Consider the following 26,692-nt stretch of genomic DNA (forward strand, 5'->3'; position numbering starts at 1 on the left):
AGTTTGTATGTTTGTTTCTTAGGGTATTCTGCACGATATGAATGTGTGGATTTTTGATTCGTGAAAATATGTGGTAGCCTTTACTAAAAATAGAACATAGGGGTCAGACAGTAGTTTTTTTGCATATACATGTGTATCTCCAAAACTGTTAGGTTTAGCAAAACTCTGATGAGGGTAATATTGTTCATCACCAGAAGATGCAGAAATTTTCAAAATGATTTGTTGCCTAATGTAGGAGTTATGGCACCTGAAACAGGTGTTTTTGTCGTTTTTCACGGGTACAACTTTGAAAATCTTCTTCTCTGAAATCATTTGACAAAATTGGAAGTTAACAAAATTATTATTAAGGGTATCCTGCACAAATTGATCTTTTAAATTTTTTCATTGATGAAAAAACTTGGCCATCATTACTAAATAGAACATAGGGGTAAAAATGCTTTTTTTGGTACATGTATTTTTTCCTAAGCTATAGGAGAAAAATGAAAGCAAATCGGAAAACAAACATGATATTCTGACTTGACTGGCAGTGTTGAAATTTTTAGGTGGCCATTTTCAATATGGCTGCCATTTTGTAGCCATTTTCACCAGATGCTCAGATTCCAAAAATATTTGTTTTTCAAGAAACATTGTGTTTAAAGTTGAATGAGGATGACAAAAGATTGTTTTGGGTGGCCATTTTTCCACTAATTTTTACACTTGCTTTGATTTCAACAATATTTGGTTTATTTAGTAAACATAGTCTCCTGAGTCGAATAGTGATGATAAAAATAGTGTATAGCCATGGTTTAACTTCATTTTATGTTTTTTTCAGCAAGACCCAGTGAAATAACATGGAATAAGGGACGCCTGCCCATATATTTTCCAGGGCTTCTAAAACACTTTGAAGGCATTTCCAACATTTTATAGTGCCTTAGCTACTCAGTTGAACTTACAACATTCATCAATATATGTTCTTTTTAACCAATTTTATGTCAAACATTGTTAAAAGCATGATATCTTTACTTACAGTGTACTTATTTAATAGAGCATGGTTTGCCAAGTAAGCATTTCAGGCTCTTCTAGGGCCTCTTGTTTATATGGGTATTTCTGCTTCCTTTTCTCTGTATGTCCTAGCCATCATTTTTAGTACAAACTAGTGGAACTAAAGCACCAAGTAAAATAACTTGTACATGTACTACTATTGTAAAATCAATTTCTCTATTGTACTACTGGTAATACAACTATCTAACTCTGATGTCTTTGTTTTCATGACTATATTGTTTTGACCTACATGTACTCTATAGTACGCTACTACAAATCTTAGCTGCCAAATGGCACCACAAATGTAGGCAAGATATGATAGTGTACTATGTATGATATAAAACTGATAATTCTGACATTTATTGTATTTTTTGCAGCAGATGTTGCTTCAATATCATCTGGTTTCTATATTTTATGCTACATTACTGCACTGCTAATTGTTAACGATGCAATCTTTAAGCTTGCATGCCTTTCCATCTCATTGAAAATCTTTGGTATTTAATTGCAGGAACTTTGATGCTTTTTGGCTTTCTTTTGTTTGTAAAAGATGAGGAAATTTATCTTGCATTTCAAATCTGTAATTAGTGCAGTCTGCTAACTTTAGAGTTTTCAATATAATGTACTGGTAATGTAAAATTTAAGATGAAGTGTTTGGCAGGTGCAGAACAGGTGAAGAAACTACCTATAGTTTTCTGATATTTCCTTTATATTTCCTCTTAGATAAAATAAACAACTTTGTGGGGTCAATCCACAAAATATTTCCTGTCTAGTTAAAAAATGGAAGATTTATTTGTTCTTTGAGTAATCCAATCAATGTAGTCTTTGGCATCATTAATCTCATATAATATATGTGCAGTGTACATAGTATACAGTTCTTACGGGGTAGAAAAGAAAACTTTTTCCAACTGGTCAGAAGAAGTTTTGCCCAATCTGATCTGGCTCGAAAGTTAATTTGTCCTTGCGATACATGTATGTTGAGGAGAGAACTTATCTGTAGAATGCCTGGTGAGCAAGTTCTGTTTGGTCTTGACATGACATGAAATTTGCTTGCCTCAGGCTGGTGCAGAAATTTTGTTACCTTAAATTAACCTCTGAATACAGGCTGTTTCCCCAGGCAAAATTATTTCAAAATTACCGTTATGCTTTGATGGTAATCAATAAAATTACAGTTTACCCCTTGCTTTTTTGGTTCCCAATAGGTTTATTTTCTTCCCAAATCCAGCCCTGTGCGGGTCCGGGTGTCAAAAGAATAGTCCTGCAGCAGCGCTAAGCTTGTCGTAAAAGGCGACTAAACAATGCTCAGAACCCTAGCCCCCCTAAGGCGCTCTGCCCACAGAGCAACTGGGATGTGTGCGCCAGGTGGTAGAATGGGTTACCCCTGGCATGTAACATGCTGGGGTTGTGAGGCCATAATATGGAAAACCTGACCGTAAACCATAGTGGTGCACCGTGTTGGGAAAGATGCTACGTTCCTTGCACGTTAAAAAACCGTACTGTGGTATTCTCCTGGAGTAGGAACCATAGGGCTCTGCCACAGGAGGCTAAATTGCCCGACCCTACCCACTTCTCCCTATTTCCAGTGGCAATCAAAATTTGTCAATCCCATTATCCTTGTGTCCCATCCCATTTTTCATTTCATCATCATTTCATTTTCATTTTAACATCCACTTCATGTTCATCGCCTGAATATAGCTGAAATATTGCTGCTCAGCCGTTAAGCCCAAACAAACCAATTTTCCCAAATCCAACAGGAGGGGGAACTTTTGAAAAAGACTGACAGTGGGAGATTGGTTATTTTAACTTTGGTTCTATATTATTAAAGGTGGTCCATTTGAGTTATTTTTTTAAATACATGCCTGCTTTTGCAGTTGTTACTTAATTTTACAATGTATAGGAGTCAATTTCTTATTGTGAACATATTCTCTAATAATCAATGTTCATTGTGCTGGTATTATGTAAAAAGTCCATTCTTATATGATGTATATGTACATGTACTGCAAAAGGCATTGTGACCACAAGCATGATAAACCAATTATTGAAGAGTTGTATGTGCAAAATGTCTTGTTTCTATTTGTTCCAATTACATTCATTTGTCACATTGAATGTGGTATAAGAAATTTAATAAAATAATGATGAAATGGTTAGCAAACCTTTGGCTGACCATTTATAGCAAAAAATATTTTCGGTGTAGCCTTTGTTGTTTGTTTGTTTACATGGCCGAGTTAGTCTATGTGATTTAGTTTCTACGTACATGTTTTTTCTGATTGGTCTTTTTTTTCTTTGTTCTAGAGCTTCTTGGATCCAGTAAAAGAATCAACATAGACTTCCAAGATAATGATGGGTAAGACATAGAAATGATAAGAACATACTATGCAGGGCTTCATTTTTAATTGTAATTTTTGTTGTTTTTACAGTTTTAGAAAATCCCTCCATATTTTTTATTATTGTGATTCTTAAATGCCAGTAAAAATTTTTGCAACACATGTAACAAAATCACAGCAGTAATTTCTAAATTTACAGAGAAATGATTCCACAAATTTAGCTCTCAAAGATTAATGTATAATAAATACATGTTTTATCCACGACAGGAATGATATATTGTATCCAAATTTGAAAGAATGTGTGTATGGCATTTAATTAATGTAAATTTCCTCAAAATATACTCATAGACAGGGATTTGGGATTACAGTGAACCCCTCTTTAAACAAAAAAGACACTGAAAACTGCTAAAAATGGGCTTAAGATTGGTGAAGCACAAAAGTGCGATACTTCCCCCTCCCTCCCAAACAAAACAAAAATTCTAGCTACTGGCCTGCTCATTCACATACATGCATTAGTATAGAACTCAATCTGTTCTTTCTCTTCAATTTTACATGTACAATGTATGTCCATTGTACAAGGTTCTTTTATATGACGCCTTCCTTGACTTTACTACAGAATGTCAGCATTACATCAAGCCGCCTTAGTTGGAAGTCTTGAGATGATGGGAATGTTGCTAGAACAAGGAGCATCTGTTGGCTTAGCAGATAATAAGGGTGAGCTCAATCAGCATTTGTTCATTCTTAACACAAACATATTGGTTCTGAACTTTTACTCTACCTTTTTACTGGCTTGGAGATTCTTGAAAAATATTTAATGTATATTATTAAGACAAGATAAAATGACTTAAGGTGATTAATATAATGTACTACCACATGGTTTCATTAGTGTCTCTTTAGTATTGGTTTTGCTGGTCATTATGGCCATCTCAGTTCTAGAAACTTTACATTGCCATTATTTTTTTTGATAAATCATATTATAAGATTTGCTGGACTAGAGAATTTATATTTTATTTAACAAAACCAAAGTTTGAACAAATACTTTAAAGGCCGTACTAATTGTAGTGTTGGTTAGCTGTTATCAATTTATTTGTTTAAAAACCTACAAAATTTGTTTCTTCATTTCCACAATTTTTAATTCTATTTTAAACACATTTTTTTTTCAAAGTATACTACTTTTTTTCACATCTTTCAGAAAACAACTTAGTTCTCTTCTCTGTATCTACCAAAAGTGTTTGTATATAAACAGCAAACCAAAAATTGATTCAAAATGGCCTCAAATAAAATTTGCTGGTATAAAGTTTGTTTGCTGATGTGAATTGGTGTTTTCCTTAGAACCTTAGTCCATTTCATATGCATACATGCAGTGACAAAGGAAATCAAAATACTTTATGTATCAGAATGTCTTTTTTTTTTTTAAATTTTGTCATGTTTCAGTTATCTGTAGGAGTTTGTATAACATAAATTAAGACACTATATTGGTGTATATCTAGGATACATTACATACATGCACATGTAATAGGTCACTTTTTGATTTTTTTTTAAAAGGAAATTTTAATCATTTTCAAAGAAATAGTAAATTTTTTAACTGACAAGGTTTTTTTCCTAAACATTCCATATGCTGTATTTTTCAAACATGAGAGTTCTTAATACTGACTCTATATTGTGCCAGAAATCAGACTAGACCTTCAATTTGTGAATTATTCATTATAAATACATGTATTGCACATTAGTTACAGCTTTGGCAGGATAAATTTGGCCTTTATTGTTTTAGGTGCATGTGTTTTAACTGTTACTGTTGTTTTGCAGGAATGTTTCTATTACATTAAACCTGCTTACAGGATAGTTCTTAACCATCTTATACATTATATGTTGTTTTCTTGCAGGAATGCTGGCATAACATTATGCCAATTAGCAGACTAAACCTAAACAGTCATGAACACAATTTTTTCTCTCACAGAAATACTAACATGATATTACGCCAAATAGCATTTTACACTTGATCCATAACATATCGATTTTTTTTTCTTGCAGGAATGCTAGCATTACATTATGCCTGTTGGCAGGGTAAAGCTGATCCTGTACACATGTTATTACAATGGAGATCTCCAGTAAACAACCAGTCATATGATGGTGCTACTCCCCTACATCTTGCCTGCCAACATGGACATTTCGATGTGGTAAGGATTTCAACCAGAAATAAATTGTTTTTGGTTTACTAAAAATCAGATTCCTCAAAGAACCTGAAATGTTCTCCACTGTCATGATGATATCAGGATAACAAGTATGAAAAATTAAGAAAATATAGAATTTTATAAAGCAGGGCTAGGTGCTATCTTTACTTTGATATCAAATGTATTTGTTTTTATAGTTATTTTTTGCGAAGTAGATCTAATTGTTCGTTTTATTTGTATATGACTGCTTGGTTGGTTTTCTTATGGCTGCTTCCTCCAGGTATTTACTACACTATATTTAGTATATATATTTCACGTGTAATATGATAAAAATAGTACACAAACTCTCTAAACTCTGAAAGATGAAATCTAAGTATGATAGTATCTTTTTTTTCTTTTTGGCTGATACATAATTTGCTGAAGACCATTTGTGTTTGCAAATGATTTTTTGTTCTATTTTACACTTGCGCACCATTTGTTTCTCCATAAACCAAGAATTTAGCACAGGTAAAAATAATTCCAGACATATAACCCATGCATTAACAAACTCCAACCCTTTTGGTCATATTTTATGCTAAGTTCTTTGTGAGATTTGATAAGTCAGCAGTATTGACTAATATATCATGAATTAGCAGTGTAAGTTGGATGTTTTATCTGAAGGGGGTATGATATAATTCATTGTCAAATTTTCATGAAGTGAAGTGGTTGGCTACACACTTTATTACCAACACTGACTTGCCTTGACCTTTGAGAATGGCAGGATTTTTAAATGTACTCTTGTCTTCTTCCAAATTAGTCCTAAAACAAACGTAGGTTACTCAATCAAATTTTATCTGTCACCATGTTCACAATGTTGTTATTAAAATTCTCTTCCTATGTTCAATAAATGTCAACATGCTCATGCATTATTGATTAGAAGAAATACATATGCATGTACAATGCACTATAACTAATATGAATAGGTAATGAATATCTTAAGAATCTGATGAAAGCTTTCCCACAGAATAGTCTTGTACAACTGTTTAATTTTCCCGTCTTTTGTCAAGATTTGAGAATAAATGATGAAATAATAAGTGTATGTAGACACCTTGACAAGAAGTAAAAATAGATTGATGCATAAATCCATTATACTCTTACAAATTCTGTCTGATCAGGTGTGAAACTTAAGGGAGATCAAAGTGCTGTTATGTTTACTCTTATAAAACCTTTCCTAAAATTCCTGCTGTGAACCAAAACACTATGTTCTTACTCAAAGAGAATGCCATAAGTGTAAGGTATATATACTATTGAGGAAAGGTAACACAAATTAAAGTTCACCTGTTTAGGTGAAATCATTCATCAAAGAAATTAAATTGTTATTAAATTATGTACCTTGGTCCTCCTGCATAAAAATCAATGTAATAGATTATGTTGTACATGAAGATGATAGTGGCGCCTCTTGTTTTGTCAGTAAAATGACAATCATTCGACAAAGTGTTCTTTAGTCTCATTGACAAGGTCAACTAGAAAGAAGAGCATACATATCACAAGGATCTAATTTGAATGGATTACTCAATAGGTGATTTTTTTGCATTGAATGAAAAAAATTCCATTATGGTGATAAGTGTGTTTATTTATTATCATAAGTTGTTGGAGTGATGGCTTAAACACTGTGCATGTTAAAAATTAGACTGTTCTTCAAAACAGGTCTTAGAACTTAGGGTGCACTCACTGAGAAAAACTTAAATAAGTGTCACAAAATTAATACATAAATTGACATGCAGTTCCCACGGGGTTACATTTTTTTATTTAGCAATATTCCTAAGTGAATATTGATGAAAGTAGAAAGAACATCAAATTACATAAAGTGAAATCCACAGTATTTAAAATGTCTCTTAAGATGAGCATTTGGATATCCTGATCATTAGGTGGTTACAAACTAACTGGACAAAAAAAAAACAAATAACAGAATTGATTTTAAAACACCTTGAAAGTAAAACAAATGCCATGATGTCAAGTTATATTGGGAAAGGAATGGATATGGTGAAATGCAACAAATGCACCAGTGCATTACCAAAACAGAAACAATCTGTAGACTGATGTTAGTTATATTTGACTGATGGTAGTCTTGAAGGAAGTAGTTATATTTAACTTTCCTATATAAGTACTGTTCTCAGTCAAATTTTGAGTACATGCACATACAGTGACATATGTTGCATACACATTATTTCATGACATGCAGAGTGTAAAACATTATTATAATTTGGATACATCTAAAATTGTATATCTCTGCCATTGACTTCAGGTTAACACAATCAAGCTTGTATCAATAGGCACTCCTCATCATGTAAATGAACTAAGTCAGTATTAGTGGTACCATTGACTTACGGTTAACACAACCAAGCCTGTATCAATAGGCACTCCTCATCATGTAAATGTTAGTTACAAATGATTAATTGTTGTATATTCATATTGAAACGGTACATGTTATTTGAGGTCCTATATGTAGACACTTTGTTGTCATTCGAATACTGATGTTCTTTATGGAGTGTTCACTACAAGGTTTCACACCACAAAAGGACATTTGGATTTGAATTTAGGGGTAATGGACCCAATTATTTAAGAATTAGATGACAAAACAAGCATTTTTTAGAATTTAACCATGTAACTCCAGAAAAAGCATATGGATATTTATAATAATAATAAATATTCTATACTACTAAGGTCATACGGGGAATAATTTTTGGGGTTTAATTTTGAACTGTTTTCCATTGAGGGGTCAAAAAAGGGCCAGAAACAAGCATTTTTCTGAACTGAAATCTGGACAATAAGCTGAAATAAATGGATCTCTTTGAAATTGTAACACAAGGTGTCATACTAAGAAAGAAAGGTTGGATTTATTATAAGGGTTGTAATCTAAATCTTATATAAGAATTAGGGGCCAGAAACGAGTATTTTCCGGATGTCGAGATGATAATTTAAGTAAAAGAAAACGTAACACAATGTACAATTCTCTCAAAGGAAGGTTGGGATAGATTTTTAGGTTATGACAGAAACCATTTAGGAAATAAGGTCCAAAAAGGAGCTTTTTTTTCGATTCTGGTAAAATTCTGTCCTGTGTCATATGTCTAATTGTGTGCTGTATCAAGCTTGAATGGTTTGTCCATATTTGCTCCAGCTGTTCAGGGTTCCACATCTGCAGTTGTTTCATGCTGTGCCCTGTAAATCATTTTATCATACCTACATGTATGAATCAACTGTTCGGTATTATAAATGTTTTATTTGTACTGTTTGTCCTTACCGTGACATTATAATAGGAATGTTTGGTAATAAAATCAAAGTACTCATTACCTGACATAATTTGTCATTCATATTGACATTATATGTGCAATAAGTGTAAACATTTTCACCTGTCTTTGTCTATTTAACCAACTTTTTTTCTTTCTTTCTTTCCTGTTAACATTTTTTTACACCTTTAATAACACAGAAAAAGCTGGCTATTTCTGTTTCATGACAAATGTGTTATCAAAGTATTCTGCCGAGGAGAATAGTGTTAACTTAATGATTGTTACCAAAAAATGAATAAAACTGAGATGATTTCAAATCTTGGAAGTACTAAGTGATTTATAAAGAGTACATGTAGTTTCTGCTCAACCTTTCCTTGTATAACCCACTTTATTATCTTGACACGGAAAGTTCTCTAATTTTGTCATCAATTTCAAATCAATACTTCTCAAGTTTTTTTTTACTCTTATAGTTGATAATATCATATGATCATAACTACTATAATCCTAGCGATTTGCACAACACTGACCCTTACTACTTTAAAAAATCTGGTTTATTTTTTTCGTGTTTCCTGTGTATAAAGGTTGTCATTGTGAGAAAGATATGAATTGATTTTGTTATCAAATAAAATATTAAATGCTTAGAAACAAAAGAAGAAATCAATGTTATCCACTTCACTGCCAGCATATCATTTTACATTGACTTGGGATAAGCTCTATTTTTTGTAATTATTCCACAACAACACAAAATTCTTGTTTCAGCCTGCATAATTTGTTATAGAATATAGACCCTTATATAAGTTAGTTGTTTGAGAAATGCTTAAAGAGGTTAAGTATTTCTAAAATTCCAAGTCCTGTGTTGTATATTGTTTTGTTTAAGTGGATTTGCTTTAAACTGTGAAGGTTGTTTCCAGATTTCAATATTATGCAGACAGTCCTCTTATTCTGTATCCTTATACCTGTATATGCAATTATTGTTTGAAAATACTGATTTATGATTATACAAATGTATATGTTAAAATGATAAAAAAAGTTGAAACTATTATCAGTATTCTGAAAAGAATTTTTGAAAATCTACTACAGTAAATTACAATGTATGTACAAAGTTTTCTTTCTGTCTTTATGTACCCATAAAACATGGTTTAATGGTTATTGAACATCTGTATTGACGGTTTTAAGTGTGACTTTATGACCAGTCACTACTGTAAACTTAATGGTACATTTTCGTACTTGTCTAACCACCACCCTTTAAATAATTTTTTTCATTTGTGTAGCAAAAATGAATTCCTGTAGATCTTATTGTCAGTGATTGGTTGTCACTGACCAAATACAATAAGTGTTGGTGCTGTGTAGCTTTGTATGACCATGACAAAGTTCATCCCTTTTTTTAAAATTGTTTATAAGGACACAGGTGGATCTATTCATGCTGAGTCATATTTTGTATGGTCAATCAGTGACAACACTCAAATTTCAATAAAATGTCTTAATCCTATTGTTGAAGTGAAGGATGAAAAATCAGTAGATCAATATCATAGGAGTTAAAAAAAAATCATGATAAAGGGTTATTCTTTGTGAGGCTATATAGATCAGAGAAGCAAACATTTTTCTACATCCTTCTTCAGTAGACAGGGAAAAGGGAATTAAGTCAGTAAATTCTGAAGTTATTTTGAATTTTAAAATTACAGTTGTATCGACCACATTTTGTTAACATTGCATTTGTTTTCTGTTTTATTATTATATCACTTACATTTTCTTCAGCTGTTTTTAATTAGTCATTTTTACCACCTTGGTTTGATTATCACATCTTTCATGTATCAGTGACTGTCAGATGCCTTCAGTTTGACTCTATACAAAAGTAAATTAAATGCTTTGTAAATTCTATTCAATTCAATACAATAGTGACACAGATTTGATTCTCAAAAGTGGACAAAAATAAGTTCAAATGTTGTCAATTGACACAGAGAGATGTTTAAATTTTTGTATTTACTAACAAAACACGAAATTTGGGCCATACTTATCTATTATTCTGGTCTCAGATATGATGGGTCACATAACCTCTGAACGTACATTCCAACCTTTTGATAAATAGTATAGGGTCCTTAACAGTTGGGATTTGTTTAATTCTCCCAATTAAACATGTAACAGAGATTTGACAAGCTTCAATGATTTTACAGAGTAATATATATATTTATTATGAATGATAACCTATTAATACAGGGGTATATTAAAGCCCTAAGGAGTTAGTCAGCTATGTCAAAAGTAAAGATTATATCTTCATACCATTCATAGCAATACTTAACACAAAATATGTGTGGTCTTCAAGTGCCTTCCCTTTCTCTAGGGGTAATGAAATGAAAATATTTTACTTTTTTTTTAAATGATATGCTGAGTAGTGCTGTTCTCCAAGAGAAGTTCGAGTAGGAAGAATTCACCATTAAAAAGAGACAGAGAAGAATTTAAATCTTTTTATTATTTAAAAACAGCAACCTTGAAGTGCCAATGGGTAGATAGGATTTGTGTGGAAATAACGTTTACATAGGAGACATGAATATGAAATTAAGCCCTTTTCAGTCCAAAACAACCAAGCAATTTTCCCTTTAATTTGATAATAATGTAGTGCATTTTAGGGTGGGACTGGTTTTATATTACCAAATGGTACACTTCTGATGAAAAGATAGATTAACTAGTTTGTCATAAATTTACTCCATTACTTAATAAGGTGTTTTAGTCTGGAAGAGAGCAATAGTTACTTTGTTTGGTATTAATGCAATGCAAAAGGCCTTATAAAGTTCAAATGAAGTATAAATCTGAATAATCACAAGCCATAGAATCACCTTTCCCATACCCTCAATTTACACATTTTGAAATAGATACAGACATATGTAAATTTTATAATTAGATTGACAATGGGACTCGAAGTTTATGAGATTTCTGTTCTAAATACCATTTGAATAATGTTGAATAAACTTGACAAGTTATTGTTGATGCATTTTATATCAAAGTTATTGAAATTTCAAGTTGCAGAGGATAACGTTCAAATTATATGAATATCTTCAATATTTTCATTAATTGAGTTATCTTTCCTTTGCCACTGATATGAACTTTAACTCCAACTCTTAACAAGCTTTTTAAAAGTTCATAAAAAGATCTTGCGAACAATTTAGTACATATTTTATGAATGAATTAAGTCACTGATTTATACAAAACGCTAACAAAGATTCTTCTCTCTTCAGGCTAACTTGTTACTATTACACAATGCTGTTCCTGTCATCCAGAACCTGGATCATAAAACACCCTTGGACTTGGCTTGTGAGTTTGGGAGGTACAGGGTAAGTCATTTTAATAACTTTGATGGTGATTTTGGGAGGTACAGGGAAAGTCACCTTAATGACTCTGATTGTGAGTTTCGGAGGTGCAGGGTAAATCACTCTAATAACTCTGAATGTAAGTTTGGGAGATGTAGTCTTGAAAGGTAATAGTCATCTTTTAAGGTATATTATTGCAGATTCTTAATTTCATGTAATGATTTCCAAGGATGCATTACACTATACTAAAAACACTGATAACCTTTATTCAGTTGTTTTGGGTTTGTAAACAACTTAATTATTTAAGTAGCAGTCTTTCTAAAAGTCAGACAGAATGTGATCCATGCATGTCAAAAACCCATCAAATTCAGTTTTATTTCTTTTTCAGAAACAGCTATAGACCACATAACCAGTCTTAGTTCTTTTTTTGGTTGTTGTGCTTTTGAGATAAAATTCATATAGATTGTACATGATATTAGCACTTTGCAAGAGTTATTGTTCTTGATTTTGTTCAACTTGGTTGTTCTTTGTGGGAGATAAATGTATTATTTTATCAAAAGTACAAACCTGAATATGGAAAGGACAACTGTTACATAAAAAGATAGCATATATAGATTGAAAAAGCATTGGTTTTTTTTCTTCACCATGAATCACTTTAATATGGGCAGTGTCTGAATTTTATATGGACTGGTACTTAAATAATATGATACATGTATATAGTACATTTGACTTTCTGTTGTATTTTAGGTCGTAGATTTGCTCTTAAGGAGTAATCTGTGTGCCTCCTTGTTGCTGGAAACCCCAAGTGACATGCAAGAAGGAATAACTACATGTTTACATCTTGCTGCTAAAAATGGACATGTTGAAATTATAAGGTAATATATTTGTATCTTGTTGGTGCATCCTGTTTCAGTTCAATCGTGCTATGACCTTATTATTGAGGTTTCATTGTTAATATTGTTTATCATTAGTGAAAAATTTATTTCTAAGTAAGTTTTGACAACAGAAGGATATTTCAATTCAGTCTGTCTGAATTTAAGTATCCTCTTTGTGGTCAAAACTTTCAACTACTGTCAACAAACTACCCTGCTATTTTTAGTTGTTTTCTGTATCACATATAAATTTTTTTGGTCCAATTCACACTTAGTAGTTTTTGTCTCTAAGAAGTGATAGTTAAGTAGTAGTCTTTGTAAGAATCATGCAAAATCTGAAAAATGTGATACACCCCAAAAAGGCTACATATTTTTGTTTTTGTAATAAAGTTGTTTTATGGGTCTATATTATGAAATGTGTAATTATTCATTCAAGTCTGCCTGCTCTTAGGAGATAATCAACATTGAAAACCTAATAGATTCTATTGTATTTGAGTGTCATTTACAGAGTTATCTCTCAATTTTTAATTGTTAATTTTAATTTTAAATTTTAAATTTTTAAAATTTTTTAAATCTACAGTGCATTCTATATAATTTTTGTCTCCTCAGAACATGGGTTGCATGAAAAAAACTGAATGTCAATTTCTGTTCACATTTTGCATGATTCTTAGCTTAAATTTTCCATGTATATAAGGTCACCATAGATATAAATAGATTTTTGGGATTCAGGAGACTTGTTTTCTTGAAAAATTTAAATGTAAGTCTTTGTTATAACCAGGACATTTTTGTATCATGGAAATTTTTTTTTATTAATATAGACTGTTATTACAAGCTGGTATGGATATCAATAGACTGACTCAACAGGGGACCTGTCTTCATCAAGCAGCACTTTGTGGTAAAGTGGATGTTGCCAAGCTTTTGTTAGATGTAAGTCAAGTTTGATTCTTTCAATGGCTAAGTAAGTTTTTGTTCATTTTTTTTTCTAAAACTGTAAAAATTTTATACATTGATCTCATAAGTTAGCATTTGGCTATGTTTTTTGAAAGATGACTTCTGAGAAAGATTTACAACAAAATATTGGATTGAAATTTCTGAGGATACTAGATTTTATAAAATAAAAAATTGCAAAGTGTTAAGACAGTTTGGAAAGGAAAAGATGGGTGTAAAAAGAAGACATTTGTTTCAGCATGAAAAACCTGAAAATTATTAAACAGACCCTATCTCAACGATAATTATAATTTTATTCCATAATTAGTTGTATGAAAAGTTTTTAAATTTTTTGGATAGCCTTAGAATTATTCCTTACAATATTGAATTGTCTTTTTCAGTGTGGTGTTGATGTGAATAGAACCAATTCTCATAATGAAACAGCTTTAGATATAGTGCTTAAATACACCCCCAGTCGTGTTGGCAAAGATCTCAAACAGCTGCTTACAGGTTAGTAACATTTTTTAGCAATGATCCTAAAAGCAGGTTTAGGGCTAAATAAGTCAAAAGTCATTTGGCCTTGGATTTTAAATTAAATTGTTAGTTTTGAAGTTGATGATGTGTTTTGTGATGAAATTGTCCATTTACAGGGAGGTAACATTACTCATTATCTTTCCTAACACATCTTGAAGTTGACTAGCCTCCCCTCCTATATTATCAGTTCAGTTAAAATAAATGTAATGTTGCATCATTTCTTACCACTATTTGGGGCAATCATCTGGGGAATTAGAAAAGGTGGGGTATTATTTACAAAGAATTGACCTCTTCTAGTCTGATTTTCTATCATGTGCCATAAGTAGAGCCCATCACTTTGTGGTCTGACCTTTCCTGAATTTATTTACTTGGTGCATTGGTTTTGTAGTTATTAGTGGTATAGATGAATAGGTACTACTTTATTTTAATACTTCTTACTCATATAGGTAAGCCAAATCTCTAAATTTTACTTGTGACTTCTCATAAGAAGAAATATGACCATAATGTCTATCCATCTTGTATAAAAGTGACAGAAAATATCTGTCTTGTGATACTCTTCATAGTTAATGTTGTGATGTTTTACCATTAGCAAGGAGTTTAACCAATTTACCATTAAGTTGTGAACAAAAATGACTTTGTCATAAAAAATCTTTTTTATTGAATTTATTGAATGTGTCAGTTTAAATTTAAAAGTATAAAAAGTGAATTGTATATCTGGATAAGCATCTCTCCACTTTGTATACACCTACTGATTTTCTAATGCATGTGGTTTTGGTCTAGATCTTAAAACCAGAGGCCTGTTCATAATAGTAACACACCCTAAAACATTAAATACAACATAAAATGAAATTTAAATAGATCTATCAAAAATGGCACCTATTGTATAACTAGTCTGAAAACAGTTTTTATGAAGACAGCCATTTAATTTTTACACTCCTTATATGTGATACCTCTTGTCTAGAAGCCTGGGAAAGTATAAGACCACAAAGTTTGATTGATAGAAATTTACATATAAAGTGATTCCATTTGATGGTGATGTGTAGAACTGTTACTGTGACAGTTGATCTTAGCATCGTTAAATTTTTCTAACTTGAAACTATAAAAACACCTGATATATGAAACACAAGTTTTTTTTTCATTTTATTACTTCATCAAAATTTAATTGAAACATGTAAATAAGGGTACAAAAAAATTCACTGGTTCCCTAGATTGATCAGATGCTGGTTATGTATGGGAAGGAAGCAGATTTATATCCATTCAGTAGTATACTTTTACATGTATCACCAACAGTGAGCCACTCCGTCTGTTCTTTCCTCCTGCACACTTCAGGAGTACCTACTTTTTTGTCATCTTAAACTCAAAAAGTATTGAACCATTATTATTCAAAGTTTTTTTAGAGTTTGTATACATATGTTGCTTAATATATACCCTGAGTATATAAAATCGAGGGATATATATATATAGAAACACAAGCAATATATTTTGATTGAAGTGGACAAAATTGATGAACAGAAAAATCCACATTCTTCATTATAGGATAATGATAGACACACTCCTGTTTATAGCAGTAGTGTTGATCCCCTTTATACCAATGTTAGCTTTATATGAACTACTCAAACTTATTTAAATAAAAAGATATGCAGATCCCATATTTGCAGAGGTGTCTAGTATTTCAGTGATTCTATGATAATAAAGGGTATCATGTAACAGCCATGTACAGAATAGTTTCTTATGGTTATACCCTTCTATAGCAATTTTCTACACAATTAAATTAAAAGTGACTTGGCTTGACAGCTAAAAGATAACTATGTAAGTCATATCAGTGGATGAATTTTTATCAGGTAGACTACAGGTAAAACTTTCTCAAGGTGTATTATCTATGTGCATAATTGACTATGTTGGAATTTAGGACACTTTTACTCTGTGACATAACATTGAATAACAGGTAAATATGACTTTTATCTCTCAAATTATTATGTTACAATGTCATCAAATGTATATTATATTGTCATTTATTTTCCTAAAATAAAAACTCCAAGAGAAAGTGAGTCAGAAAAACAAACAAACATGATTTTGTGTTTTCTAACATGTTATTTCATTGATATTTACCCCTGGGAGGAGTTCTTTTGTATGGTTCACTTATCAATTCAATTTTGATAAGAAATTCCTATTCAATTTTCATGTTAATTTGACTTTTGTACAATATGATTTATACTTTACCAGGTGTGGAAACTGTCCCTGTGTCAAATGTTTAATTCTCTTACTAATCTGGAATGGACTGACAAATGTTAGCCTTTTGAACCTAATATATGTTACAACAGAGATATGTTACCTGCTTTAGGTGTTATTAAATGAAAAGGAAACTTTTCATTACCAACTTTCTTGTCATGTTAGTAGGTATACATGAGAATACATCATTTAAATTGTTAATCATCAGTTTGAATTAATGATGCTAAGTCATCTTTTACATTGATTATAAATTGTCATTGTTAAGAAACAAAAAAAAAGATGAGTCAATTGTGAATTATAGTGTTTGACATCATGGTTTGTCATCTGTTTTGGGAGGTTTGTAAACAAAGAATAAGGCAGGAAGTTCATTGACATTATTATTTCATGATAAGTGGATTACAGTAATTCCAAATGTACATTGGTAGGTTATCTTAAAGATTATTTATAAGGTAACCAAAAAAATGTAGTTTTTATGTAAGCTTTTAAAGTTTTTTTGCAAACCATTAACTTAATGATAATTATAGATATTGTTAAATTACTTTTATTGATGAATACCGATTTTTGTGGTTAATGGGAAAAATGTAGGTTCGTAGATTCGTGAATTTGTTGATTGACAACTCAATCATATAAATGATAGGGAAATTTCACTTTCATTGGGAACCTAAGTTTGTGGTTTGCCAATTCCACAAAAACCAGGGAAATTGGTACCCCATCCTCAGTAGTATGCACATAAGTTAAAGCCTAAATAAGTTATAGCAGCTATTACTTAAAGAATCCAAAGATTTTCTTTTTTTGCCTCCAGTAATAGTTTTTATCAGGTAAAACATGGAACCTTTCTACTAATGTTATGTGGTAGTTTAATTGTGGTATGCAGCTTCAGTATGAAGGGTTGTATTATGTGTTTTTATATTTTGGATTTAAGTCTCAGTCAAGACATTAAAATCATGTTTACTGAACATCTTTCATTAAAGGTTCCAAAAATTTTTTAATATTGCATGAAAATTATTTGAAGTTTGTTATTTGACTTAAACACCTATTTCCAGTTAACTTCATTAACAGATCATTTTACTTATAAGGGTGGTCATTCATGTCCTCTGGACATATTTCTTGTAGTACTGAATAATTCATAATCAGTTGAATTAAAAGGAAAGTCCTACTTGATGGAATGATTTGACATTTTGAGATGTAGCTTTGGTGTTTTTAATTTTGTTAGATGTTTGGCATTATTTATACATGATGAAAAAGAATAAACTATAATTAAAAATTAATGTTTAACATTACTTTTAAGTCACACTTTCCATACATTTATACTGGGCAATATTTTTTAGTGTAGAGGCAGCTTTTTCATTTCTAGTTGAAGGATAGACTCTGGTCTATATTTTTCAGAAGGTAGACATGAATGCACTATCATAAGCATATATATAATTATAAGATTGTTAAACCCCATTTATAGACTTTTGTCAATCCGCATAATTTTAGGAAAATGATGATATGGGTAACATCATCCAGAAACTTGGTGTTCATATGGTAACTGTATAAATATGACCATTTTGTTGTTATAATTAATAGTGCAGAGTTTGACTTATAGGTAAATGTAGTATACACTATTCATATTAATCTTATATTAAGATTTTTATACTTCAGAGGCCAGTTTTGCAGTACAAGCTAGAGCAGTGAAGGATTACTTTAATGTCTACGATCTCCAGTCTTTGTCGTTCAAGGAAGGGGACATAATCAGGGTAAGTACATGTATGCCTGCTTTTAACAGATGTGTTTGGTATACAAATGTCCATCCATCCATTTCTCCAGTCATAGGCAATTCCTTTGGTAACTCCAAAATATTTCAATGGATTTTAATGATATTTTGAATCAATGTTGGTTATCATGGATGGAAGCTTCTTTTCACTTCTTGTGTTGTGATTTGCTAATGCTGGATTTATGGTACTTTACATAGGAACAGGGAAATGTGTCAAGACTCCAGCATCTCCTGCTAAATCAAATGATTATAAGTTTTGTTACTCCTTTGTTAAGTCACTTCTTTATTTTTGGCTGCCAAAGGCTATAACAATGCTATTTTGTATTATTGTTCTGTTACACCAACTGGGATGATTTAATATAAAACCTTGAAATTTGAAAATTGCAATGAAGTGAAAATTGCCCATTTTGAAATTCAATTATCAACACAAAATAAACAAAAAAGTTTTGGTTATTTCGTAGGATTGAGTTTTTATAGTAACAACACTATGTCAAGTGTAATTACTGGTGAAAGGGGTGGAAGTTCATGCAAAATTATGATTGTTAGTGTGATGATTTCTTAGGATGCCAATTTCAGTGCTTATCTAATCAATAAATAGCTGGTCTACTTTTTTGTCTAACACTCTACAATGGTAATTATAATATAAAGTAGAGGCATTTGATTTAAGGGAGGTTTTGATCTTGAGATGTGAAGAGATTACCTAGGGCTCTCTTACATCTTGATTTTATTTGATTTGGGAGGAGTCAGATAAAATGTTTATTTATCAGTTGGACATTCTCTACCGTTCTCTGTTCCTCTCTGCTTCCTCTAAATGGTTTGTTAATAAATTACATAATGGTGAGATCTATCCTATAAAGGGTGACAGTTTCAAGAGTTGTAAGATAATGTGACAAATTGTATTTGTCTCCATGTACAATGATGTTTAAACTCTTGTATTACTTTGTATCTTCCTGTATTGGACACAATGTTAGGTAAAACCAAACCAGTTTCCACCATAAAATGATTAGTCCTGTAAAAAGGTCTTAAAATTTCAAACAGGAGCACATGTTTGGTTATGTTTTTTGTCTTAATTAGAGCAAAAATCAAAAAGGGCTGCTCTATTATGAATGTATGAGCTGTTTAAATTCAAAGAAAGTTAAAATACCAGTATCTTATTTGTGCCCTAGATTGTAGTCAGTGTGAAGGTAGCTCTGATACTGGACTTGGTATAAATAGGTCTGGTGTCTCTAAGTTGAGAGTACACATGGGTATGGTAAGATCTGATGTGTCTGTTAATTGTACTCAGTATTTATTCCAATATTTTATGGAACATTCAACACCAGGTTCTTTTGAAGAAAAAAAAGAACAAGAATAATTTTATAAATATGCAAGTGAATTGAAAAGTTCTTCCACTCTAACATTGTTTAACTAGTACTATACACTGTATATAGAGGTCACCAATTTCTAAAGACTTGTTTGTTTACTTAGAGTTTATCTCTTGGTCAGTTATGGCTGTCTGAAGTTTGTATCTGTCTGTTAGTTTAGGACTTAGTTTTATCACTGGGTCAGTGATCTTGACTATGATATGATTTTTACTAACTCTGAGTGTATGTCAATGAAAGGTCAGCTTTAGACATGTCAAACTTCATTCCTGATATAGTAATGTTGTAGGTAAAGATTCTCTTTCTTGCCATTTTTTTTTCATTTATTTTCTGCCTAAGAAATATCAGCAACTGGCCATTTTTTATCCTGTTGCATATTTTATACATTTTTATACAAATGTGAATGTACTGAAGGAAATAACCTTTTTTAAACTAAGGTCATGTAGGGAATGGTCAAGGTCATACTTTTAGTCCAGTGACACTGAAAAGACTTAGATGATGGAGTTAACTGACAAATCTTTTTTACAGCACTCCTTTTTACTAGATTATACCACAGTTTTATGTGATGTTGTTCTTTCTGCCTTTTATGGTCCTTGAATGTTGTAAACTTTTTCAGTTTTTTTCCAATGCCACATTCCTTGCGCGTTAACGAACCCGTCTGTGGTATTCACCCAGAGTAGGAACCATAGGGCTCTGCCACAGGAGGCGAAATTGCCCGACCCTATCCAACTCTCCCTATTTCCAGTGGCAATCAAAATTTGTCAACCCTATTATCCTTGTGTCCCATCCCTTTTTCATGTCATCATCATTTCATGTTCATTTTATCATCCATCTCATGTTTATCACCTGAATATAGCTGAAATATTGCTGCTCAGGCGTTAAACCCCAACAATCAGTCAATCACAGTTTTTTCCAGTTTTCTTAGAAATTTAACAGTTTCATTGATTCTTTCATGTTTTCTAGAATTAACATTTGTTGTGTTTGAGCAACAAAACTGGCAGTTATTGCAAGAGAAAGGACTTCAGGTGTTTTGCCAATATCTTTTTTTTCAAGTAACTGAAAGCCAAAAGCATTCATCAAATTGAAAAGGATGTCATGACTTATCTGCTTACCAATTACAAAAAAGACATAATAAAAATCACTATTTGTTGGACATGAAACTGCTGGTCGTCTGTCCATCCATGTTTTCTGTACATTTTTATACGCTCGTCAAAGATGGGACGTTTTATGGTTTGAGTTATTGTCCGTCCGTTGTCTACTCTTCGGACAATAACTCAAAAACACTTTCACCAACTCTAATGAAACTTTGGTGAATATCTATTGACATAAGCTCCCTTTCGATTGTGATAAATTTCAGATTTTTCGTTTCCATGTTATGAATTTTTTTCCTTTAAAAAGGAGGGATTTTCAAGATTTCGGACAATTACTCAAAAACTCTTTCACCAACTTTTATGAAACTTTGTTGAAGTGTTCATGTCTATTGACATAAGTTCCCTTTCGATTTTTATAAAATTCAGAATTTTCCTTTCCGCGTTAAATTTTATGTTTCCGTGTTATGAAGTTTTGCTCTTTAAAAAAAGCAGGAAATGGCCAAGGAAATTTTATTCGTTGAAAAATCATTTAAAACAGAAAATTTGCTATGATGATCGACTAATAAATATAAGAAGTACTTGGTAACCTTGTCAGAAAAGTGTGTTTTAAACAAGATAGAAATGTAAAGGTGAAAAATCAAGACAACAAACTTAGTTAACATTGAGGTAGCCTTGATAGTGCCAAATTTTTTTGCATTTTTTATTTACTTTTTTTTGGACAGGGAGGGTATTCACAGTATTTCTAGTTGATCATATAAATTCATTAAAAGCATAAGGACAAGTTAAAAGGGCAACAGGCATATCATGCGCATAAAGCGCAGCTGTTTATTTTGTAATGCTCCTACCAAATAAGTTGTTTTGGTATGTAGCATTACTATGCTGTGTTACAGTTAAAGTTCAACTTTGGTTATGGTTGAATGATTTTTACGGAAGTTATGGCCCTTGGACTTAGGAAATTTAAGAGAATTTATAGTTTTCCACTAGGTGGAACTCTTCTGTCAGCGTGGCATTCCCACTGTTTGCTGGGGAAGGGGGACTTAGTTAAAATTTTATAATTTAGGCTGGTCTTCTGTCGATGCAGTGGAAGTGTGGGATATTGTGAGCATGATTACTAAGGTGGTTCAATTGTTTTAACTAACCAAGCCCCATAATCGTATCAGGCTCTAGAATAACAATTTTATTATTCACATATTCTTGTTTTGATTTGTTAGTTCTAAGTATACTTATATATCTGCAATTTCACACATTTTACTTCTGCCATTTATAGCCATTATTGCCACCACACTGACAGACCTATGTATATCATAATCAATGATAGATAAATGTTCAGAAGTTAATTAACTTGTATATTTCAGAATTCCCTGTAGTAATATTAGATATAATTCAGCATACTCTGATAAATAGTCCTGGATGTATATACTAAACATATGTATTTTTATTTAAGATTTATTTATACGCCCACCTGACAAGTTAGTTTGCCTCTGGTTTGTTCGTTGTTTCTGTCAAGTCATGTATCAATACAGACTAGTGGTAAAAACTTTTTTTTTTCAAATGATGTAGGTCAGATATGATTTTGTGATTTTGTTTCACTATTTAGGAGTTGTGGTCCTTTTCACAGACATGATTTTTTCCCGATTTTTTAGAGGAATTCCACTATTTCAAGTCCGGATTTTACCGTTACAATTCTTTTTTTTACTGTATATTTACTTTTGAAGTAGACAATTTCCGCTTTGTTTGTAGACCTGGTAAAATCATCTCTGAATTTTCACTTTTAAAAAATTAGATTGTAGGGGTATATGTTACCCAATCAACAATCCTGGTGGGGTTGTTGTCTCTTTGACATATACACCATACCTATTCTCGTTATATTCCTCTAGTATTCTTCTGTTGACATCCAGACATGCAAATTCAGGTATCTGCGTTCTAATATTAAAATTCAACTTACATGTATGCTAAATTGTGGCTTCAATACAATAAAATTCACTGCACATGTAATCTGACTATTCAGCTTCAAATTAATTCTTATAACAGATATTTTTATCATTGTAGGAAATATTTTGCTAAATAGACTAGTTTCATAATTTTAATATGCATTAAATCATGTCCTAAGTTTTTATGATACCATTAAAATTAAGATGGTCTTTAGTTTTCTTATTTTGTTGAATTAGTTTGAATTAGCTATCGATAAAAGGGTAATATAAAAACATTGCCCTTAAAAACCTTCTGCTAAAAGTATATTTTTGTAATTTTAGCATGCATTAAATCCTTAATCCTCATGAATTTCAACTTATTTAGAATAGTGGACTTCATAAATTTTTATTGTGGACTCTTACTTTTCACCATTTTCACAAATGTACTGAAATATTCCAGTGATTCAAGTAAAACCATAAAATAATAAACTGGACTGTGTTGAACTGTTGTAGTGATGACACTTCACACCTCAATAACAATGTTTAGTTCTGAGTACTTGTAAACAATGATCTCTTTCATCTGGTTCTCTGTTGAGAGGGGAATCCATCTACCCATTCCATCTGTTAGGGTCTGTATATCTCAGTGACTGGTCATTCTATTCTATGTGCGAATGATATGTACATGAAGAGCAACTTCTTGATTTCACCATGTAGTATCTGGCAGGGTAGATATTCTTCAGAACTGTTAAACTGATTATATTAAATGTAAACATTGATCATATGGGACCCTGTGGTAAAGAAGATATCCTGTGGACATGTTCTCTATCTCTGAACCTTTTGGATGATGTTAGTAGATGATCACATGATCCATGACTGTCAATATTTAGATCTGAGGCAATGATACACTTTAGGTGTACTTGTGAAATAGTTATATAATGTTTACTGTAAACAGTGTGTTGAAGTGATAACTTTTAAATGTCCTTTTTACCTTGGGAAAGATGCCAGTTAATGCATTTCCTACTCAGTCCTTTTAGTAATAAATAGGACATTTGTTAGAGACCATATCTCACACATATGTATTAGTTGGTATGAGGTTTTTAACTATACAGGGTGCTAAATTGTGAACTTTTCATGACAAACAGAGTGACTTAATTACCCTGTAATAGAAAGAAATTAATAGACACCATCTAACTTCAGTGACAACATTATATATATAAGAACTTGGATTTACTATTATAATTTTTTTGCTGCCTATAGGTACTAGAACAGAATGAGGGGTTGTGGAAAGGATGTGTGATAACAGATGGACGGACAGCAAAAGCTGGATATTTCCCTCCTGACCATGTGGTGCTAATAGATAAAAGTGGTAAGTTGTTAACAAAATAGTAACTGAATGACATTGGTAAAACTTAAGGTCCAGAAATCTCTGTTTATACTGAGTGTATTGATGCATTATACCAAAGTGATATATTCATAAAAGTTATCCTTCTTTCACAAATACAACATGAAGAAAGAATCAAAACAGAAGTCAACTGTGTTTGTTAAATTTTATATACAACACATTTTACCTGATATTGACTAAATTTAATTGGAATTCTTATTGTGACTGTGTTAAGAGTCACCTTGACAGAATAACTGATACAGGTGTTATGTGAACTGCTTGACAGAATAACTGATACTGGTGTTATGTGAACTGCTTGACAGAATAACTGATACATGTGTTATGTGAACTGCTGGACAGAATAACTGATACTGGTGTTATGTGAACTGCAAGTCATGATGACAAATTAATCCCACCTTTCTATTACATGTATAACCTTATACTATTTTACAGCTATGATGTCCAGTTTTTCAAAGAAAGTAGGCATGCCACAGGTACCAGATCTCATCAGTCGGAATCAACATGTGTTTACTACAGATGATGGTTTCCCTCCACCTCCACCTTCAGTTTTCTTTCCTCCAGAAAAAGGTAAGATGTCCATAAAACAATATAATACATGGTTTTAAGAAATATTTTAAGGTGTACAGTAGCAGGGGTTCAAGTTAGTAATGGCTCTAAGTCGTGGGACTCTCAATTTCTGATCTATGACATTTTTCCTGGGTTCTGGACCTCCAACCCTTTCAGATGATACTTTATGAGGGCTTTAGATTTTCCTTAACAGAACCATTGATTTGAAAATCTTTCCACTCTTTAAAGTAAATTTGAACCCCTGTAAAAGTTATGAAAATGTAAAAAAAAATCATTTTCTGATGAAGGTCATGGCTGGGAAAAGAACAGGTCTACAGTAAAGATTAATAGGACAGACTAGTTGCTTAACTATACTCTTTATGAATTTTAGATATGAAATAAATGAGGAAGTCATCCATATGCATAACTGCACACCTCAATTTAATGATGATGTATAGGGCTTTACATTCTAATTGTATTTCATTGCCAATTTTTCATTCACTTTAATAGCTTTTTATAGAGTTTGATATATTATGATTTTTTTTTACAAAATAATTAAAAGACGGATTACTAAAGCCTAGTCATAAAATAGAGTTAATTGATGTCTACATCAAAATCCCGTACATTTTACATTATATCACTTTCTTAGTTAATTTAATATTCAAAGGTAAATGATAAATAATGTAGTTGTATTACACAAGTTGAATGTGAAGGTATAAAACATTCATTTTATGGTTGAGATGAATTAAATAGGATTAAATATCAAACACTGGGACCTTTTTGTCATGGATTAATAAAAAAAAAAAAAGATGTATAAATGTGATGATCACAAACACCATGAAATAAATTTAAAGGAAAATGCAGGTATTTGTTCAGTTTAGTATCATGAAATTTTCCCACAGTATTCTTTAGCATATTTAATTTCCTTAACTATTCTGTTTATACAAAACATTTGGTTAAGATAAAATACAATGTATTTTAGGATTTGTTAAATACAGAAGTTTAGCACTTGATTAATTATAGAAATATTTAGGGAAAAAGACATATGATCAGATTAAAACCATTAACATGACTAATTTTATTTCAATAAGATGTGACTTTAGTTTGAAATTTTAAAAGCTATTATAGTGGCTACATGTATGAATCTGATGATAATAAAAATAGCCAACATATCTAGAGTTGTTATCTTTTGATCAAACAGTGCAAGTAATTAAATAGAAACAGACTATAGTTTCAGCATCAGTTACATTAGAAACAAGACTATAGAAACATCAAGTGTGTAGGTCATAAATATATTGATGGAATTTCTTCAGTTGAGCATTGATCTTTCCTGACCAGTTTATAATTAGAGAACTTCGTTGAGGAATATTCAATACATTATTGATGCAATAAACTATCTTAATGTGTAGGTAAACTGTGCTTTACCTGTGAAAAGTGTTACCTTGTCTTTGATCTTTGGAATTTCTTATCTTGCTTGCAGATCATGATGTGAAGTATATATCATCTCAATATAGTTCTTATGAGGTAAGTGAAAATGAAGCATGATTAAAACTTTCATTTGATTCAGATTGCCTATCATATCTGAAAACAGTGTTGACACTGAAAATGAGTTAAATATCTTAAAATCTGATGTTATTCTAATTAATATCTTTAAATGTCATATAGTTTAGATTCTTCTAAGAAATTACATTCTCTGAAATAAACCAATTTTACAAGAACTATTTTAATCAAGTAGTATTCCCAAGTGCACACTTTAAAGAATGATTAATTTCTGGATTAAGGAAATGAAAAAAAAATATGAACTAATGCTTGCAATTTTTACTTTTCATCAGGGAGGTTATGTTTTGAGAAACATTGAATGATAAAATCTGAATAAAAACCTTAATAAAAACTAATTCTATTTTTAACTGGTAAGTTTTGGGAGATAAGATAACAGCTGGGGTTTTGATGAGAAGATGAGTTGCTGATCACAGCTTGGTATTAT

The 26,692-nt window shown here is 31.5% G+C and overlaps 1 protein-coding gene and 1 long non-coding RNA gene across 2 annotated transcripts in view; one reads left to right on the forward strand and one right to left on the reverse strand.

Moving 5' to 3' along the window:
- The window catches only part of LOC148619207 (uncharacterized), a 61,691-nt gene that overhangs the window by 3,532 nt on the left and 31,467 nt on the right, over window positions 1-26,692 (forward strand). Inside the window, exons 2-12 of the mRNA XM_088578873.1 lie at window positions 3,310-3,361; window positions 3,958-4,055; window positions 5,373-5,518; window positions 12,009-12,104; window positions 12,828-12,955; window positions 13,771-13,879; window positions 14,281-14,389; window positions 18,287-18,381; window positions 24,018-24,126; window positions 24,595-24,729; window positions 26,189-26,232. Coding sequence (XP_088434999.1) covers window positions 3,310-3,361; window positions 3,958-4,055; window positions 5,373-5,518; window positions 12,009-12,104; window positions 12,828-12,955; window positions 13,771-13,879; window positions 14,281-14,389; window positions 18,287-18,381; window positions 24,018-24,126; window positions 24,595-24,729; window positions 26,189-26,232 — 1,121 coding nt within the window. The remainder of the gene's footprint in view (window positions 1-3,309; window positions 3,362-3,957; window positions 4,056-5,372; window positions 5,519-12,008; window positions 12,105-12,827; window positions 12,956-13,770; window positions 13,880-14,280; window positions 14,390-18,286; window positions 18,382-24,017; window positions 24,127-24,594; window positions 24,730-26,188; window positions 26,233-26,692) is intronic.
- LOC148619208 (uncharacterized) lies at window positions 8,587-16,701 on the reverse strand. The gene is made up of 3 exons (XR_015921554.1): window positions 16,634-16,701; window positions 10,523-10,620; window positions 8,587-8,710 (listed from the first exon to the last, which is right to left on the reverse strand). It is a non-coding gene; the product is annotated as an uncharacterized LOC148619208 (long non-coding RNA).

Source organism: Perna viridis, chromosome 4, assembly GCF_037379345.1.
Source record: "Perna viridis isolate PV_CMFRI_1.1 ecotype Kerala chromosome 4, ASM3737934v1, whole genome shotgun sequence".
Lineage (NCBI taxonomy): Eukaryota > Metazoa > Mollusca > Bivalvia > Mytilida > Mytilidae > Perna > Perna viridis.